A 21,541-nucleotide genomic window follows, 5' to 3' on the forward strand; every position below is an offset into this window, starting at 1 on the left:
CTGGTTAGCAATATTTCAGACGTTAAGCAATTCTTTTTCTTGGTTTACATTGGCAGTTCCCAGTCTAAAAGCATAACCACATTAGGCAAAACTGCATGTAGACCGCTCTGAGTTTTGAAGACTTTTCACCTCTAACAGAGATTTTCATTTGAAGTTATAGAGTAATATCTACATTTAATTGATAGTTAATAATTGGGAGGGGGAATTACAAGCAAAGAAATTCCTTGATATAGAAGATTTTATCTTTTAGTGTCAGCTTAATATCTTGTTCAGCACTTTTTAATTCTCTTAGGAGGATAACTTTCTGTCCATTACTTTATGATAGTTTAATCACGCTTATATTATGAACCTAGCTATTCTCGTTCCATGAAATATTGCACATTTATTTCCAATAGGCCTTTTCCTTGATGATGAAAATCAGAACCTGTGTTTCTAACTGAAAACAATTGGCACATTTTATTTCTACAACACTTTCACATAAGAGGTATTTAAAAATACAAAGCTAACATTTTTCATGAGTTCCCAGGCTTATAAATTCATAATGATAAGTTTCATCAGTTTCTTCTTAGATAGCACTTGCCTTTAAATACACATGTGTTTTCTATAGAAGTTACCTATATGTCTTCAAAAACCCAACTGGTCTAGAAAAATGACTCTCTGAGACAGTCATGTTTCTTTTGTTATTTAAAAAAAGACAAAACAGCAATAAACATTTTAGCTCTTTAATGAGCAAAGATCATGTCTCTTAGCATTGGACTAATAGTCATTATCCAGATTATCTTTATTTCACGCGATGACCAGTGACATGGCCAAGATGTACAAAGTTGTTTCCATCAAGTAGTATACAATTTTTTTTTGTATAATAAGCTTTCATTCTTGAAAAAGAGTAACTGAAAAGAAAGGTTTCTGTTACTGCAGTTAGTTTGTCAGAGAAAGTTCTTTGCATTATCTTACAAACTATCAAAATTGCTAGTCATCTGAAAAAATGTAAAAAAAAATCACATAACTTTAGTCTAATAGAAATATAGTACAGGTAAGAGAGAAAGTATTTATCAGGATGTGCTCTTTAAGTCCATCTCAGTTTTGTTTTAATATAAATGTACATCTGATTACATATACAAACATTTGGAAAGGTCTGTGATATACTGTTACTGGTAAACAACAGGGGGATGAAGAGTTTCCTGTGGTCTTAAAGTATTCATTTAAAATCACACGTATGTGTAAGACTAAAATCCTCCAGGTGTTGACTCTCCTTCTAGGTTCTGAATCTATGTTGTACTCTACTGAGATTGCATGAGTAAATTCCAGTGAGTGAACCTCAGTGAGAAAGATAAGTGATATGAGGAGGGACATTACTGTATATTGAATTCTTATTAGTAAACATTTTGTCATGCAACATGAGTAAATCAATTAACTGAGAACTGTAATCAGAGTGGTAATTTGGGGCATCCTCATATCATAAAAGACTGTTGCAAGTAACTCTTTGGACACACTTCACCTTACCAAAAGGAACGAAATACAGAATAACAAAAACCACAGCAAATTATAGATCCTGTAACACATGTCCAATTAGGGCTGTATTTCTATAAATTATTTAGATTGGAATGAAAAGAACATTAAAAACACAGGAATTTCTTTTTTCCTGGGATTCATATCAGCGAGTATTCACCACTATACCTATGGTTTCTTCAAATACCCTTAATAACTAATACCTCCTATTATCAAAACTACTGTGAATTATTTACTCCTAATTACTTTTGCCCCTTAAAATCTTCTTTAGGCTCTGCCAATTGATAGAGGAAGCTTCTATTAAAGAATCCAATGGGATGAGAAGAATTTTAATTACGGCTTAATCAGCAGCACAGCCACCAAGCATATAAATTATCATGCACATCGTGCTAAAAATATCCAGTTTCCTTTATCCCCACAACTTTATACTGACAGCACTTATGTGATAATGTTGTACCTGCCAGTCTTTAAACTTCTTTGTTTTACTGGCAAATTTCAGCATGAGCCTCCGCTAAGGCCATTAACAGCATTGGTGCTTTGTGTACTTATCCAAATATGTAAATATGGTCTACACATTAAAACGGCTCCAAATAAAAACTGGTGAAAATTATCTGACATTCCATTGGTGTGTCCCTTGTGCATATTCATGGTTGTTTTTTTATTTTTATGTTTTATATTTCAGACATAGTTCTTTCCTGTTTGGTGTTCCACATGCCTAATTCCATTATGTAACATAAATCTTCAAAAAATTAATTCTTGAATGTGAATGAAAAAGTATCATTCAGAACAATTGCTTCAAGCAATTGAAATTCATTTTTAAAGTTGATTTGTTTATATATGTACAATTTATTTTTTTTCAAAACCCCCAAAGTTCTTGATATGTATATTCACATAATATTCCTCCTTATTTAAATAGTAAGAGTCTTGTAGGTTGAAAGCCAAGAAATCTTCAGTAATCTTTTACTGCAATCCATCAAAAAAATAGAGTTTGTTTCTCTTATCTGGCTATACCCTGGTTGTTGAATGTGAATGGGGGTGGGGGTGGGGATGGGGCAGAGTATTGTTCTGTCCTCCAGTAAATGTATTGAATGTGTGTAAGGGTTGAATCCCTGGTATAGTGTTGGGAATCATTGTAATGGTGTTGGGTGTCATTAAGGGAACATCATCAGGTGACCTCCTCATAGCTAGTGTGTAATCTGGGGGACAGGCGGTCCGAAGAACCACCTCATGTGGATGGATGGACTCACATTCATGATCCAAATCAGTGTGCTTCATTTGGAGGGACATGATCTCCTCTTCTTGTGCGTGGGTCAGATCGTTGGTAGTAGTGCGCTGAGGGCTGCATCTCCTATGAACATCATGTCTCCTCTTATCCTTTTTGTAGTACAGGGCTGCAAAGGCAAGGATATTCAGAAACAGCAGTGATGCTCCAACTGCAATAGTGACGCTCAGCTCTGTGGAGTAGTCCCTTTGATCCACTGAAAATGGACTTGGTTGTTGTTTGGGATCATCCTGCTTGGCAGTGGGAAATGCTGATGTGACAGGTACAGAATTCTTTCTCGTAGGTCTGAAAGTGATGTCGGTTGATGGCACTTTAGTTGTTGTCGAGGTATACTGAGAAATGTCATTGAGATTATGCAGATGAGGTACCAGCTCCAACCAGAGGTTCACCTTATTGGCTCTATAATGTTCTTTAACTCTTGGTTTTAATCCAATATGGAGATAGAGTTGATCTTTCTGGGAATATCTGGTCCATGCTACTTCTTCGAAGCGGTTGGGTTTAGTATGGATGAATTTCGTGTCTTGAGGGACTGGTTGATTCGGGTCACTAGGAAAGAAAAAGCACTATGAGAACAAAATTGTTTTATTCTTTTTCTTAATCAAAATAGTACTAGTTTAACATCGAATTGGAGAGGTAATTTAGCAAGTTAGCAAGGCCTTAGACTGTGTTGTTTTTTTGTTGTTTTTTATTTTATTTTATTATGTTATGTTAGTCACCATACAGTAGTTAGACTGTGTTTTAATAAAAACTGGGTCAATTTAGAAATACAGATCCTATCACAGGCAAGTTAGATGGATGATAATGTAATGAGAGTAAGCCTCATATTCTTGTTCTCTTTGCCCATTTAGAGATGGGCTACTAACTACCCAAAGATTTAAAAATTCATATACATATGCATTGTCTCCTAGGCAAACTAACAAGGACAGCATGGGATACAGGAAAAGACTTGAGTTTTGGAATTGGCAGATGAGGTTTTAAGTCCTAGTAGTGTTACATACAAGATATATGAATATCTATACGAGGATAGGCTCTCATCACTTCAGTCCCTTATTTGCAAAATTGATTAAACTTATTTTGTTTTTTTTAATTACACAAGACTTGTTATTTAGTAGTGATGATATCATTTTATAGTGCTTTCCAATTTGCAGTATTATTTGCCCTTTGATCCTTATAACTTTTTTAGGTGGACAGGTCAGGTCTTGTTAATTACTGAGTAATGCAACAGAGATAGCAAAGCTTTCTTAGTGAACTTGTAAAAAGTAAGAACTAATAAAGCAATGATTTCTGAAAAGCACCATATAGAATTTTAAATAAAGAAACCTAATATATTATTGTCATGAATTTATTAAATGAAATCACTTGGACACAAAATGTGTATTATTTTAAAATGCTGACAAGGATATTTTTGTTAAATTATAGAAAACTTTATTCCTTAGGTACATACCCAGTTTTGGCAAAATTTGTCCAGTATGTCATTACAACTGCACTCAGCATCACATCGTTTTTGGAAAAATTGCAAGGAAATAATTCTGTAGGTCCAATCATGGGGATTCCTAGTACGTAGGGAACTTCATCTCCATGAGCTGCATCAGCCCAAGCTGGAACCTGATCTGTTTGGCAATGATGGTAAAAGGCATAGAAGTATGTAGGTGAACCAAAGTTTGAGTGAAGATCTGCTGTAGCTACAGCTGGTGCTACCCACTGATGGTCTGTAAACAAAGCCAGTAATGTCTTCCTTCTGGTTTCAGGGTTATGACGGTCAGCCCAGTCAGTATACATGAATTTAATAGTTTCTCTCAAAACATCTTTGCCTTCAGGATATCCGTATAAATTATCAACAAAATTGGAAACAGCGAAGTCAAAATCACTAGCTGATATACCATCATCACTATCTACTATATTTTCAACAAATTTTAACCCTTCCCCTTGGTTAACTCCTAACATTATATCATAGTTGAGAAACTCTCCTTGCTCCATCAATATCTGAGGGTCATCTGGTATTACATCACCATCAATCACAGGTCCAAAGGCTATGTGGTATCGTGCTGGTTGAATATCTTGGTCAACAAGTTCTTTGTAAGGCTTCTTCTGTAGGCATTCCACTAACTCTACTGTATCTGAAACATTGCAACCAACTTTTGTGGCCAACATTCTAGCATATTTTGCAGGTTGGAAACTAACAGCCCAGCTGGAAAGGGCTGTTCCACTTTGAGCTATGGCTCGTTGGAAAAGTCCTATGGGAAAAATAACAAAGAGTTTGAGATGACTTTTGAATAATGTTGTGGTAAACCAGTAACATCTGATATTTTAAATGTGTATATAAAAACCCATATACAACTCAAGAAACAGGAAGATAGAGACATTTTTGCTTAAGAGAAGGTATGTAAAGTCATCCCCAGGGTATAAGGAGTCAGAGAGGTAGCCTAAGTCTTACGCTTTGAGTAGCAACTGCTTTAGGGATCAAGAGGTCTAAATTGTTTGGTGTCTCAGAGAGGCAATAAACAAGTAGAGATGGAGAATGTGTAAATATTAGTGGTAAGAAGTCCCAAATATTTTTTTCAATCAACATGTAAACACTCATGTTATTATAAAAGCCAAGCAGATGGGCTCTCTCCCCCCAACTCTTCATTAGACTTTGTATTGTTTTTGGGGAATATTTCTTCCAACTTGGCTGCATGTATCTTCCTTCAAAATGGCTCTGTATGTTTGTTTTATTCAGATTTATTAAAAAAAGAATTGTTGGGAGCTTACACAACTATTGGGGCTGGGGATTTGCTAATACCCTGGGGATGGCCCTGAAGGCACACAGAACAGAATATCACTTTAGACATACTCTTTCCAGCTCTTCATGTCAGACATAGTATGCTGAATATTCATCTTTCAGAAGAAGACATAACATTTGAAGTGTTTTCACTAGGTTAAAGAAAAAACCATCAGCAGAAGGATTCAGTGGGGGGTGATTTAACTTTTTCCACTGTTGAATGTGCACTGCTATATTTTATCATAAAAGATGGAAAATACATGGTCTACTGCTTTTAACTTAATTGCATTTAAGAATTATAAATCATGGTCCCATATGCAGTTTGATAAGAGCTGCATGCCATTCAAATTTACAAATGCATTTTATCTACCCATTAAGGTATTTTCAAATAAATTCTTATTTTAAAAACACAATTTATCTATTTCCTTTAAAAATTACATTTATTATCAATTTCCAAATATAGCTTTGTAGTTCAGTTATTTAAACACATGCTCAATTATTCATATGTGTTAATGAGATAAGAATTCTTTTCACAAAGGTGCTAAAGCAGTGTCTGAATTAGAAGCAAAGTTTTAGATTTTTCTCCAAACATATATATGTATTCAAAATGTCTATAATATGCTCCTAGATAATTCTAAAAATATTCAAAAAGTCAAACAATACCAATTTAAATTTTTTTGGTTTCTGACATCTTTATGAACATATTTTTAGTTTGCCAGAGCAAAGTATGCTAGAGCGAATGATATAAATACAGATACTTTTTAAAAATTACATAGGCTATGTGTTTGTTAACATTTACTCAGAGAAATATTTTACTAATTAAAAACTTTTCAACTAAAATAAACCTGGTGATTATTTCCCATTTCAGGGGCTCAATGACATTAACTAAATATACCAAAAAAGATTTGGGGAAAATGCACATCATATTAAATATAGTCTGAAATATGCCATCTAGATAGTATTGGAAAAATCATATATTTTATCATCAGTGAAAATGCTTATAATGTGTATACAACCTGTGGTTGACTCCTGGTATAAATAAGCCTAAGCATTGCTGCAGCTCTGGGGTTTTACAGACTTTAAATCTATGTCTGCATGGGAAACAGAATTAGCCTGATGATTTTAAGATATCTTCTGGGCATCTCCTGGTAAAAAAAAAAAAAACCAAGCAGCCTTTTTGTGGAGATAGGCTTAAGACTAAACCAAATATAAGTCCATTTCTCTGGCCTCACAAGGACAGTTTTCCTTGAAGAGTGTGATGAATATTATATTTTCAACTGTTGGCGTGGCCATTGGCCACTGTTTACCAAATCACCAATTGATGAATAGCAATGCTGGCTAATGAACTAATTAGCTTATCTCTTTATCAATTGCTAGTTTTAGATTAGTTGACTCACTTTGGTGCCCTTTTGCTCTCCATTTAGAAAAACTTTTAGAATAAATAGGAAGAAATAACATTTGAGATCAAATGACCCTATGAAATCTGAACAGATTGTCTAATGTTAACCTATGTAAATATTGGCATTAGTACAGTCTTCAGCTAGAACAATCTAATCTCTTCAATGAAAAAAAAAACAAAATTTGTTATTTCAAAATAAGCCACTTCATTACAGACCAAGATCTCAATACAATTGGAAATGTTCTCTTATGTGTCATTTTGTCATCTCAAATCAGAGCTCTACTAACATAAATGAGATGTTACATAAAGTACATTTATAAATTAAGTCTATGATAATGTATGATTCTCCAAATATATATACTCATTTAATGATAAGCTGTTCTTTGGAAATACCACATCAGTGTATCTTTGATACTGAAAACAAATATTCTATGTCTGATGCTCATATCATAAAACTCAGTCTTACAAATCAAGATGTTTCATGAATTACACTTGACAGCACATACTTCCTTAATATATATAAAATGACAACAAAAAAGCAGAAAACACAAAATGGTCTATGTTGATGTGTATTCTCTATCTTCCTATTATGTATAATGGAGAGAAAGTATTAGTTTTTGCAGATTTTTCCAACAAAACACTTCTGGTAGATATTTCAAGTTAATAATGCAATTAGAATGAGTGACTTAAACTCATGGTAAAGTGGGAATTCATAAAAAACCAACATGATGAGCCTTGGGCAGGCACTTTGGAAAAAGGGTGTCAAGGCCAGAAAATGTAGATAACAAAAATATTTCATGGGTTTATGCAGCCTCAATGTTCCATGCTGCTTTAAAGCCAAGCTTTACAGGGGGAAAAAAAATGAACACTTTTGAAGTTGAAAATAGAAAAAGCACGGATTTAAACCTAATTTTCCTTTTAATGAACAGCTCTACTAGTGACCTTGATGCTTTGACAATTTTGGATCATGCATGCAAAATAATCAAACATCCATTCTGTACTCAGACAACAGGTGAAAATATTGTTTCCAGACAAACCAGCTTATAACTGTTTCCTTATCTTCTTACCAGTAAAGAGTTTTTTACATGTCTATTGTCTTGAAAATAGATGATACACAATCCTTGCATTTAAAAAGAACCTGTCTTTGATTTTTGATTACTGAATAAACAGAGATGACAGAACTGTGAACATCTTTGATTTTCCCAAAAATCACCCTTTGAGAGGAAAGAAAAGTAACTGTAATTCTAACTATTCTGAAGTGTGCTTGAAAGGGCATTCTTATCAAGCTCCACAGGAGACAAAGAAAAGAGTTTGACAAAAATTGAAACATGCATAGAAAAGCTGAAGAAACAAAATTTTAAACAATTATTGAGCTCAACCTAACACTCAGTTTGAACAGAGAAATATATACAGAGCATCACATACTACTGATGGCGGTGGCATGCAGACACCAAAATTGTCAAAATTTGCAACCTGCATAATACCTTTGGTTGAATTGCTCCAACGGTTACCTTCAGAATAATGGGATAAAGTCAGAAGATTGACACATGAACCCCCAGCGCCAGATCCAAAAACAGTGATTCTTAAGGGGTCACCACCAAAGAATCCAATGTTCTCACTAGTCCATCTTAAAGCCTGTATGAGATCAAGGAGTCCATAGTTTCCTTTTGCAGCCTGATCCCCTGTGCTCAAGAAACCTGGAAGATCAAAATAAAAAGGTATCTTAGAACATCTTTTTGAGTTGACATGAGTCAGATAGACATTCAAATTAAATACAGTTGAAGCCTGTGTTCATCAAGGTGAGTAGAGTCCAAGTTCTTTAGTAAAAAGTTATTTCCCACCCGAATAAAAGAATATACTTTAGGAAGAACAGTAGACACTGAAATCTGAAAAATGACATTTACCTTCCCCAAGTTACCCAGGGGGCAAACAAAGAGAATGAAAACATTCTGAAAAATCTCAGGGGAGACATTCTACCGGCCAGGTTACTTGGAGACATTTGAGATAGTACCATGGGGCATATGAGAATGTGCTTTTGCATAAAACACTGTGTCAGCAACTGTCAGTTGCTCACGTTCTAACATGGTTGGAATTTAAGGAATGTGTCGCAGAGTGGCAGGATGTGAGGGTGAAGAGCAGGGGTATTTTTCTAAGACTTGTTCATAAAATTATATGCAACTCTTTGCATATAAATGTATATATATGTGCATTTTTATCAAAGATGGTCCATGCTTAAGAAAGAATCACTGTGTTCGAGGTAATTTGGGGCCACATTTTGGAATACCTTAAATGCTAAACTCAGCATATTGGCACAATTAGAAAACAACATAGAATAATTGGAGATTTTTGAAAGATTCAGACTCATATCTAGAATGTTTAAAGCTCTGCTTTACAGTAAATCTGATAATCAGGAGGAATATATGTTGCATAAGAAAAAGAAAGGAGGTAGAGGAAAGGTTACAGGGATCTGAGCTGACAGAGTGGCAAAGACAATTGAAAAAAGGAGAAAAAATATGATCCTATAAGAACTGAGTGAATTTCTTATACATGGAAGTTGTTTTAGAGAGGAGTCAAGATACTACTTTAATAATGCTTTAAACATATTCATTTCACTGACTTGATAGCTTTTATAATGTTCATTATGACTTATGAAACAAATATCTACTCTTTAATATGTTTCCACATTTGGTATAAATGAGAAAGTATAAAGTAATTCATAAAAGGGCGCCTGGGTGGCTCAGTTGGTTAAGCGACTGCCTTCGGCTCAGGTCATGATCCTGGAGTCCCGGGATCGAGTCCCACATCGGGCTCCCTGCTCAGTGGGGAGTCTGCTTCTCCCTCTGACCCTCCCCCCTCTCATGCTCTCTCTCTCTCATTCTGTCTCTCAAATAAATAAATAAATAAAGTCTTTAAAAAAAGTAATTCATAAAAGATTCCATTTTATTGACTATTCACATATTGTGTAGAAAATATTTAGAGATATACTATATATAAATTGATTATATTCAGGGATATAATTTCCAATCTCACCAAGTTTATAGAACTAATCTTTTCTTAAATTAGAGATATTCTCTTATTGCAGACTCATTATAGAAACTCAACATAAAAAAAGTAAAAATTATTTTGTTCAATTTGAAATATACCTTTATTTATTGAATATAGTTATTTTATAACTAAGCTAAGAAGTCAGTTATATTTGTATATATAACAGCACCTATCAGTTGAGTAAATCAATCTATACCCAAAATGAATATAGGGACAAAAAATTCTTTAGGGGGTGCCTGGGTAGCTCAGTTGGTTAAGTGACTGCCTTCGGCTCAGGTCATGATCCTGGATTCATGGGATGGAGTCCTTCATCAGGCTCCCTGCTCAGCAGGGAGTCTGCTTCTCCTTCTGACCCTTCCCCCTCTCACGCTCTCTCTCTCTCTCTCTCATTCTCTCTCTCTCGAGTAAATAAATAAAATCTTAAAAAAAAAAGAAATTTGGGGCACCTGGGTGGCTCGGTCGTTGGGCGTCTGCCTTCGGCTCAGGTCATGATCCCAGGGTCCTGGGATCAAGTCCCACATCGGGCTTCCCCCTCTCCCACTCCCCCTGCTTGTGTTCCCTCTCTAGCTCTCTCTCTTTCTGTCAAATAAATAAATAAAATCTCAAAAAAAAGAAAGGATTTAAAAAATTAAAAAAAAATTCTTTAGGATCATTGTAGGAAGCAATAGATGAAGACAAATCATGAATAATTTTGCAAAAAAAAATGAAGAAATGAAGATGATTAGTCATTCTTTTCTACAAGACCAAAAAATTCAATGAAACAAAAACACAATCTCTAGTCCAGTGTGTGTGTGTGTGTGTGTGTGTGTGTGTGTGTGTGTGTGTAACACTGGAAATAAATCATCCTTGAGACGGAGGTTAACTTTTATTATTTTTTAAAATTTTTTAAAAAGTATTTTATTTATTTATTTGACAGAGAGAGACACAGAGAGAGAGAGGGAACACAAGCAGGGGGAGTGAGAGAGGGAGAAGCAGGCTTCTTGTGGAGCAGGGAGCCCGATGTGGGGCTCGATTCCAGGACGCTTGGATCATGACCTGAGCTGAAGGCAGTCGCCCAACTACTGAGCCACCCGAGCGCCCAGGAGGTTAACTTATCCAAATAAATACATCTTTCTGGTCATACTCATTCCTTTTTTTTTTTTTTTAAATCTACATAACAATTTAAGGAAATTTTCATGGTATCTTCTTACAAAGAAGCACTTTCAGGAGCACCTTGGGTGGCCTAGTCGGTTAAGTAACCAATTTTTGATTTGGCTCAGGTCATGATCTCAGGGTCCTGAGATCAAGCCCCTTGTCAGGTTTCTTGCTGAGCATGGAGTCCGCTTGAGATTCTCTCTCCTCTTCCTCCTCTGACCCTCCCCTCCCCCTGTTCATGTGCCCACTCTCTCTCAAGGAAAAAAAAAAGCACTTTCAAACACTCAATAGTCATATAAATGAGAGCCTATTAAAATACAAAACAAAAACATGGCAAGGAACCCTTTTGACTTTATTTTCTGTTAAGTGAATTTTGGTGTAAGACAGAACCATTTGTTTAAATTCCTGAAGGGCTCTGTTACAAATGTTTTGATCTATAAACATGGACTGATGGCATGAACCCTGAAAACAACATTATGGGAGGATTATAGGGTGATAGAAAGGACTCTTGAAGGATAAAGGAAGTATGTGTGTGTGTGTGTGTGTGTGAGAGAGAGAGAATGAATGTGAGAATGAGAGCACATTCTAGGTAGTTTATTATCTGGATTTCTATATCACAAATACATTCAGATAGAAATTTGATTTCTGAATATAGCTTTTGCCACTCAGTGCAAACCCCAGGATTTGTATTTAATTCCTCTTGAAATAATATTGAATAATTCCAGTAATATTCAAATGAATCTCTATATTCATACAAAATTGACTTACCAATAAAATAGTCATAATTCAATATGTAGCATGTGGAGAACCATGGTAAGACAATTATCTCTACATTAAAAAATATCCCCTTTATAATTCCAGTTTTAGTAGCACCATTTTAACCACTCTGGTAGGTTGGTCAAATAATTTTGTGTTTATATAAGAAACTTGTAAAAGCATATCAATTGCCTGAAGAGCAACTTCTATTTTTATATAATTTAAAGAAATCTTGTAGCATCTTCAAGGAAAAAAAAAACTGAACAAAATCAATTCAATTCCAAAGTTGCACTGTTAAGTCATAGTACGGAAAATGGAGTAAATCATCAGGTAAAAGATTGTGTCCTAGGTAGGCTTGGAGTGTCCAAGCTACTCTGTCAAACTTCATTTTAACCTTTCATTCCTGAATTTCCTTCACTATTGATTTTTATTTCATGTATATGCTGTAGCTTATCTATCTATATCATCTATCTCTCTAGCTATTATCTGTCTTCCAACTAAAAGTAAGTGATCATTAGCATGAAGTCAGAGAGCCACTATGAGTTTTAGATTAGGAAAAAATAATAGGTATCGGCTGCCTTTATTAAGGTCAGTCAACCAATCAAATCTATTTTTTAGACCCGATAAAATAATACTACATGCTTGTATGAATTCTTTGCTTTCTGATGCTATATTCAAAAAAAACTTTGTGGTTCAGCCAAGGGCGAAAAATGAGGAACATTGAGTAAATCACTGCCTCAAAAGACACAGTTTGCTAATTACCCAAGTGATGTGCATTGGCAGCATTCTTTATACCTGGCTATCCAGTGAAGTGTCATTTAAAGTTCTCTTTAAACTTGACTTAGCGCCTTAGTCCTTAACAGCAGAATTATTTCAGATCACTCTAGCTGGAACTTTGCATTGGACTGTTCAACTGCACTCCAGCTGTGGCAGAACCCAATTTTACAAAGGTCCTAAAGTGTTGCTTACCTTCATGATTACTTTGGAAATGATTTTTCCCAATGTCACTTAAGTCATTCCCTATAGTCACTCACCTTATCTACCTCTGCTGGCCTTCGATTGTAAGCTCCTAGAACATATGACTAATTGATGTCCTGATGCAATGACACATTATTTTTGTAAGACAGAACAATAATGATTACATGATCTTCTCTTTTTGGGGGAGATAGCAACAGAATTTTCCAGAAAAGAATATTCAACTGTTTAATTTACTTGGCTCTTGAGTATAAAACCTTGAAAAAATTATTACTTTGAAACTCAAGGTAAACTTTCAAAATTCATAATTACAAGTATGCCAAGAGTTATTTTAGTGGCTCATGTATATACTACAATTCTCATTCAACTATGTATTCAAATAGAATTTATTTAATACCATTCTTCCCACCTAAAAATTCGTCCTATTAAAAAACATTTCCAATCATTGTTTTTCCTACATGGACTGATGAAATTTACTGAGCAGGTTTGGCATCAATGTGATGTTTACCTGATCTGGCAAGTAGGATTACTTTCAGGGGTTAGTGAGAAACCAAGCAACTGAACATGGGTCTGCAGGCCCTTGGAATGGAAAAATCAGATCAGGCATAAAATAAATTGGCAAGAGGAAAATAAATAAAACCAGATAATCACTGTAACCAGGTATTGGTTTGAGCTACTGATGTCCACCAAATTTAGATGGGCAGACCTGAAGGAATCTGAGAGAAACTGAGTTAAGTTGTCTGGCAGCAGCCCTGCAGCTGACTAGTTGGCCCAATCTATATTCAGGTCTCTTACAGTATAACCACATAGGCAACATATTTAGAATGTAAAACAAAAGGAAAGCAGGGTGCTTCTCAGTAGAAAAAAAAGATTTAAACATATTCAAGGAGGAAACTGAGACTAGGAAAAATGCAGACTGTTTACATTTGAGATTACATCTAGAATATCAGAAATTGAAGATGTCAGTGATTCTGTACTGTAGGTGTGCTTTCTTTTTTGAGGGGGGAGGAGGGAAAATTTGAATATCTATGCTTATAGTGTTTAATATCTGAAAGTGTTTATATATATATGTATATATATATACATATATATACATATATATATATATATTAGAGTCCTCAGTATGTGTTCATGCTATAAAGAAGTAGGAAAGAAATCTGTGTTTATCAATGCTGTTGCCTGGATACAGATGGCTGTGGTTGGTCTTTGAGTCAAATTGGTAAGAACTTCAAAATAGAGCCCGTACTGAGTATCAAAGAGGTAGCCTTGCAGACCTGAGACTTTGAATGATAGTGAGATATCCTTCTAGGGACCTGGGACTATACATCAGAAAAATAACTCATTAAGGATTTTGTGTCTTAAACATAAAATAAACAAACAAAAAAAGCCAACATGGGATTAATGTCTCAAATCCTCCCAACTAAAAATCCAACTGAAAATCCCATGCTCTAACTCTCCCTGTCTTCATAGCTGCCAAATCCAGTTCTTCCTCTGCACTCTGTCTCTATTTCCTGCTTTCCACTCATGTTCCTGACTTATTCTAGGCCTTCCTCTTTTCTTCTTAGGCTCATGAAATCCTTCTAGTTAGTCGCTCATCCTCCAAACTTCCAGCAAACAAGCCTACCTTCTATCTGTCACCAGAATCACTTTTGAAAGATATTCTGTTCTAATGGTGGACACTGCTATATCAAAATAACATCCTTATGTTAATACATACTGGACAGTTTCCCTTCATTTCCCTTTGAGTCAAGATTGTTTAAAATAAGTTGGTTTAAAATTCCTCGAATTGGACAATTTGGAGTCTGTGTAGGGAAAAAGAATACACATAATATCATTTAATTACCCACCACCTCCAGCTAACTTCCTTGCTAATGTGTTCTCTTGAGAGCTATTGTCTAAATTCTTCTTAGAAACAACAACGGATAAAGTCAGAATAATTTCCTTTTTGTATGTGTCCTCTGGAAAAAAGCTTGCTCTGAAATGGTTGATATCTTAATATCATATAACTTGGCAGTATTTCCAAAATTTTATATTTTCATACATTTATCTGTTGATTATCTATCTATCTATCTATCTATCTATCTATCTATCTATCTATCTATCTATCATCTATCTATCTATCATCTATCTCTCTTTATTTATTGTGAGATAATTTGCTTTTTAATGGCTCATCTTTGGGAAAAGTAAACTGAATTACTGGCCAAGTCTCCTGATTGCTGACAGCTGGACATGGTGAAGGTGAATGTGACTGCTAACAGATGCCTGGAAAGAAGACACCTGTAGATGTCTCTCTATTGTTCAATCCCCAAATTTCCCATATTTTTGCCATCTCCAAGGTAAACAGATGAGATTGATCCTTCTATATTATAGCCAGTGTTGACATTTGTGACTCCTTCCCCCACAGATATAATGGAGAAAAAAAGGCCCTGGTTTGCTTAGCTCTGAATTGTGTACATTATTCCAATTTCAAGAATGGTCCAAGATAATAGGGTAAAAATAGCACTCAGCCCCAGATCCCACACCATTACCTCTACTCTTCACCCCAACCTGAGGCTGTTAATGTTCACACTTCTTGGTCTACATGTCAAGAAATGCTTATGCAACATTCCCTGAATTAGGCTATTGTGTACTTCCTGTCTATTTGAATCTGGACAACAGACCTGGTATCAAAACTGATAAAATTCCTCTGCTTTCTGAATAACTGCTCTCACAAAGAAGTGAAAAAGGAGAGCTCTCCCTTCTAAAGGAGCTACTTAGAGGAAAGAAATCACATTGTTAATTTCTAATTGTTCTGATTATGCAGGAATGTGTCTAATGATTTAAAAGCATAATTTGCTTCAAAGCATGACATTCAGGGAGCCACCATGGCTACCATATAAGAAAAATCTTCAGCAACTATATAGTTCAGAACTATATAGCTTCAGGAGCTATAAAAATGTCTAATGCATATTTTGGTCTCTCTTATGTGCTCCTATTTTAATGTTTGTGTGTGTATTTTATAATTTATCGTTTGTATTTATAATGTGCTAATTTTCTTTATTTTCTCTGGACTGGGTGCTCCCCTGTGCCTGCCCCCACATGGCCATTCTGTACATGTTTTCTGAATGAAGGCAGGCATTAACATCTTACAATTCTGTTACAACACGGAGATCAACAATTAAACTTTCCAAGTGAAAGAGGCCTATGTGTTTTTCTTTGATGACAGCAATGAAGTAGGAATTTAAGAACCTCTCAGCAGCCAATCTGTTTGGAAAATACTTTTAAACGTAGAAAGAATGGGTAATAGCAGCCTTAAAGGGAGAAAAATAGGGCTATACTGGGTAGGGCCCTCCCAAAAGAAGAAGACGCTACACCGAGCAGCAAACTGGCCCACAATGTTGGCCCAGATTATTGGCCTAGGAACATAAAGTTTGAGAGGCATTTGAGATTCTCTCAATAGTTAGTGTTATGAAGAGAGCACCAAACTTAGTAGGACAACTTAGGTGTACAAGCAAGTTGCTGTGTGAGCAAGTTAGTTAGCCGTTCCGCACCTCAGGTTCCTAACAGACAATATTAATAGTAGCACCTATCCTACAGAAGTTATCATTATTAAAAGATAATGTCTTGGGGATGCCTGGGTGGCTCAGTCAGTTAAGGGTCTGCCTTTGGCTCAAGTCATGATCCCAGGGTCCTGGGATCAAGTCCCGCATTGGGCTCCTTGCTCAGCGGGGAGCGTGCTTCTTCCTCTGCCTGCCACCCCTCCTGCTTGTGCCCTCTCTTTCTCTCTCTGACAAAAAAAAAAAAAAAAAAGATAATGTCTTGGGACACAGGAGGGCTTAATATATGTTAAGTAAAACTGCTTTGGTTTTAATCAACTTAATTTGACATTTTCCTTATTATCACTATTTCATGAAAAATGTTCTTCCATCTTTATTGAAAAAATTGAATTTCAAAAGAATTAAAAAGAAAAAAATTTCAATTACAAAAAAGTTAAATGTATGTATATAGACAATAAGGTTAAATTTACCACAGAGATTTTTATTTTATTTTTATTTTTACTTCATTAACTGTTTTTTAAAATTTAAACTTAAATTTTTTATTTTTTTAACATTATTTATTTGAGAGAGAGAGGGAACTGGGGAAAGGGGCAGAGAGAGAGAGAGGGAGAGAGTCTTAAGCAGACTCCATGCTGAGCACACTGAGCACGGGGCACAGAGCCCCACATGGGGCTCATCTCACGACCCTGAGACCATGACCTGTGCTGAAACCAAGAGTTAGATGTCTAACTGATTGTGCCACCCAGGAGCCCCTTATTTTTATTTTTTATTCTTTTTTTATTTTTTTAGAGAGAGAGCAAGAGAGCGAGTCGGGGGAGAGGGGCAAAGGGAGAGGGAGAGAGAGAATCTTAAGCTGGTTCCATGCTCAGTGTGGAGCCCAATGTGGGGCTAGATCTCACAACCCTCAGCCCTGAGCCAAAATCAAGAGCTGGTCACTTAACTGACTGAGCCACCCAGGTGTCCCAATTTTATTTTTTATTTTATTGAAGTATAATTGGCATACAATATTATATTAGTTTCAGGTGTACAACATCGTGATTCGACTTTTGTATACATTACAAAATGATAACTTCAGTAAATCTAGTTACCATTCGTCACTATGTAAAGTTAATACAATATTATTGTCTTTATTCCCCATGCTATACATTATACCCAGAGATGACTTATTTATCTTATAACTGCAAGTTTGTACTTGATCCCCTTCACCCATTTTGCCCAGTCCCCCAACCCCCTTCCCTCTGGCAACCACCAGTCTGTTCTCTGTCACAGAGGTTTTGAAATTGTTGCACAGGCTGTAGTTTGCAAGGCAATTGAAAATACATATGTTGCCCTCTCAATTTTAATCGGGTAGTGAGGATATTTGTTATGACATAAACACATTTAGTGAATCCTATTAAGCATAGAATGCATGTTTGTATTCATTGTACATAGTTCGTAGAATTCAACTCAAACATTTAATTGGGTTGTATTATAATGAGAATAGTTTCATAAGCCAAAATACTGTGATGATGATTAAATAGAAGACATTGTGTCTTGATTTGCTGATCACTCATTATTTTAGAATAGTTAGCAAAATTACCCAAAACATACTAGTAGTACATTTTTTTAGATGTAGAAGAAAATAGCAGAAAAAAAGATTAGTGATATATGAGTAATTTTTACTATTATAGGCAGCAGTAGTCAACTGCATGTAGCTGAGACCTGGATGGGAAGGAGGGATATTGGGATGTTGTGTTCTTCAATCCCACACTAGCTGCCCCTGAGAAAGACACAGTTAAAAAAAAAAAAAAAAAAAAAAGGAAGGGTGGGAGATAAAGTCTGGGCAATGAGTAAACTTAACTAACTTAAGACAACTTAACTAATTTCATATGAATATTTCCAAGAGTGTTTTACGTATTTTATTTCAACCATAGCAGGATTTTTTGAGAAGGTAAATATTGTCCTAAGGCATGACTAGTAAAATCTGATAGTCATTAAATGCTGCTTTCATTATATTCTTCTCTATTAAAAGCTAACCTGCCTGATTTAGTGATTTTTAAACTTGCTATTTTTGAAAACTTTCAAAATTACCAAAACATTTCAAAATAGTACATTTACCATGTACTTGTCACCCAGATTTCCCGCATACACCCAACATCTTCCTTCCTTCTTCCTCCCTTTCTTCTCACTCCCTTTCTTTCTCCCTTCCTTCCTTCCTTCCTTCCTGCCTCCCTTCCTTCCTTTCTTCCTCCCTTCCTTCCTCCCTCCCTTCTTTCCTTCCTCCCTCCCTCCCTTCCTTCCTTCCTTCCTTCCTTCCTTCCTTCCTTCCTTCCTTCCTTCCTTCCTTCCTTCCTTCCTCCCTTCCTTTCTTCCACTAGCTCTCACTCCCTGCCCGCCATCAAATCTGGAATCACATGTTGACTTTAGTTTTCTACCTAAACCCCTTAAATTTGAACAGTTTGTTGGTCTTTCTTTGTTTTTCTTGACCTTGATATTTTCAAAGAATATCAGGTCGGTTATTATGTAGAATGGTCAGTTATTATGTAGATTGTCCCTCAATTAAGATTTGTCTCATGTTTCTTCATGTTTGCATTTCCTCAGATTATGAATTTTTGACAGAAGGAGCATAAAGTAATGTTGTATTTATCTCAGTTCCAACAGGTACACAATGTTGATTTGTTGCATGACCACTTTGTTAAGGTGGTAATTTTCCACATTTCTCCACTATTAAGTTACTATTCTTCCCTTTGCAGTTAATAAATATAAGTTAGGCAGATTATATTGATACTATGTAAATATCCTGTTTCCTATCACACTGTCATTCACTAATTCTGGCATCTGTTTATGATTCTTATCTGAAACAAATATTAATTTCATCATTTATTTTATTATTAGTTGGAATTGGCAGTAAGAAAAAGATTTCCCTTCTCCCCAATTTGTATTCATTCATTTAATCATATCATTTTGGACTCAGGGTTTTTATTTTATTTTAGGGGTTATAATCTTTTCCTTTCATTTATTTTGATGCTTATATTGTCCCTTGTTTGGCCAGTGGGATTCCCTATGTCATCTTGACATGTCTCTATCATAATCTTTGAGCACATCCTTATTTCTCCTTGGCACAATAAAAATAGCATTTTTGCAAGAAACCTCTAACTACTCTTGGGGTCTTGGACTTCTCTTTGGTTAAAATTTTTGAATAGTTTTTTCATATGTGAAGTAATTAAATTTTTTCTTAGTAATTATAAAATTGAATTTTCAAAGTAACTTAGTGAAAGTAAATTAAGATTATGAAAATTAATTACTAAAATTACAAATAAATTTAGTAATTACAAAAAACAGAAATGGAAGCTTATTCTTGAATTTTGGGGTATAGGGATATCTCATTTGTAAAAAAGTGTCATATAATGAGGTTGAAACCACTAATCTGGACAACACTAAATAATGTCACCAACACCACATAAGGACTACCAACACATCACTACACACACACAAACACACATCTACATGCCAAACAAAAATGATGGCTATAACAAATCTATGACTCACCCTAGCTAAAAATATTTCAATGCCTCAAAGTATATAGATTATGGGAAGAACATAGTAATATGAGTTACCTATAGTGAAAATCTACTGTATAAAGTAGCAAAAACTACACTATAAAAAAAATTACACTAAACTACTTCCCAATAGTCAGATCTCTGATAAAACTTGAATGATAATACAAATTTCTCACTCTCTCAAATTTTAAATTACAAAGTTATTTGTTGTTTTTTTAAAACCAACTTTTCCTCGGAAGTTTCAATTAGCAATTCTTAAAAGTTTGTGAACCCTACCTAGATTAGAGCCATATGGTATGCCTTTTAGAGCAGCTGCTAAGTATACATAAAGGCACTAGAATGGACCCAAAATATCCTGAGGCAAACCAATTCCAGAGACCAATGTAGTAGCACCAGCAGCTAGCCTCGGGTAATCTCATTTACTAATGCCAAAGGGATATATGATAGGTCTTACTTAGATGTTAACAATAAATCCACCTAATATCGAAAATTGGAATAACTTTTTGGGTTGTACTTAAGCATAAGTAACATGGGGATATTGGCCCCTGCAATCCATCAGAAGTATTGTCTGGAGCCCCAAATCTATTGCTGTGTTAATGTGTGAAAGCTCACTGAGGAGAAAATTACTCATGTAACTTGGCCTTCAGTTGGAGAAATTTTTCAAAAGTTTTCCTAGACCGGCAATTCCTACAGTAGATCTTCAGCTCAGAGGGTCATGGAATACTGTTCAATAGTGAAGGAAATATTGAAACAAGTAGAAGGTCAATTTAGAAGAAGCAGTGATCTGAATCTCCCCCAGGGTGCCCTCACATTAAGCTTGGATTTGTAATTGAAAATAAATCTTTCATGTATGGGTGACAAGTCTGAGGTCCTGTTCTGGGTGCAGTTTTCACTAAGCATTATATTTTCCAGTTTGATGTCACTGTCCTTTTCAGCTGATTTGACCTGCAATGCCACAGTGGGATGTTGGCTGCCAAGTGATTAGCTATTCAAGAAAAAAAGTGAAACTAATCTCTGTATTAATATACATGAGGTGAAATGAGAAAGAATCTGAGACTCGAAGGCTCAGAGACTGATGTTACAAGCTGTGCAGTGAGGCATACTCCCCCAGATCCAGGAGCAGAATCAAACCCCACAGAGGAAGGGTGACATTTGGCAGAGGTGGTGCAAGAGACAGCTGCCGTGGGTTGAAGTGACAGCTTGATTTTCTAGCACTTTAATAGAAAGACTTAGTCCTTTTTCAGGATAAAAAGAGCATCCTGTCATTATGGCACTTAGTAAAAGGCATACAAGTGCAGAATTCAATTTTTTCCTTTACATTGAGGATTGGAGGGGTGCTATATGGAAGAGAAGGTATGATTTTTTTTTTTTTTAATTTGTTGATCTACAAAGTACTTCTACATCACTTTGTGGCTCCCGAGGAACCTTTATATAGACTATTTTCCCTCTGTTACAAGTACGCTTTCTTTCTCTTAGGGAATCAAATAATCATGAAGATCAGTTAATATCACAAACATGAATCTTGTAATGAAAAACAGTTCATTAAATCCACATTCGGCGGGTACCTACTCTTTCCAGGCATTCTGCTAGTTACTCAATATATGA

The 21,541-nt window shown here is 35.5% G+C and overlaps 1 protein-coding gene across 1 annotated transcript in view; it reads right to left on the reverse strand.

Annotated features, from left to right (window-relative positions):
* Window positions 1-2,514: 2,514 nt before the first annotated feature.
* The window catches only part of NLGN1 (neuroligin 1), a 664,876-nt gene continuing 645,849 nt past the window's right edge, over window positions 2,515-21,541 (reverse strand). Inside the window, exons 6-8 of the mRNA XM_088019207.1 lie at window positions 8,436-8,648; window positions 4,236-5,025; window positions 2,515-3,337 (exon numbers count right to left, since the gene is read on the reverse strand). Of these exons, the coding sequence (XP_087875333.1) occupies window positions 2,515-3,337; window positions 4,236-5,025; window positions 8,436-8,648 (1,826 nt within the window). The remainder of the gene's footprint in view (window positions 3,338-4,235; window positions 5,026-8,435; window positions 8,649-21,541) is intronic.

This window comes from Eumetopias jubatus, unplaced genomic scaffold (assembly GCF_037043125.1).
Source record: "Eumetopias jubatus isolate StellerSeaLion01/CBP00866 unplaced genomic scaffold, mEumJub1_p1.0 scaffold_1, whole genome shotgun sequence".
Classification (NCBI taxonomy): Eukaryota; Metazoa; Chordata; class Mammalia; order Carnivora; family Otariidae; genus Eumetopias; species Eumetopias jubatus.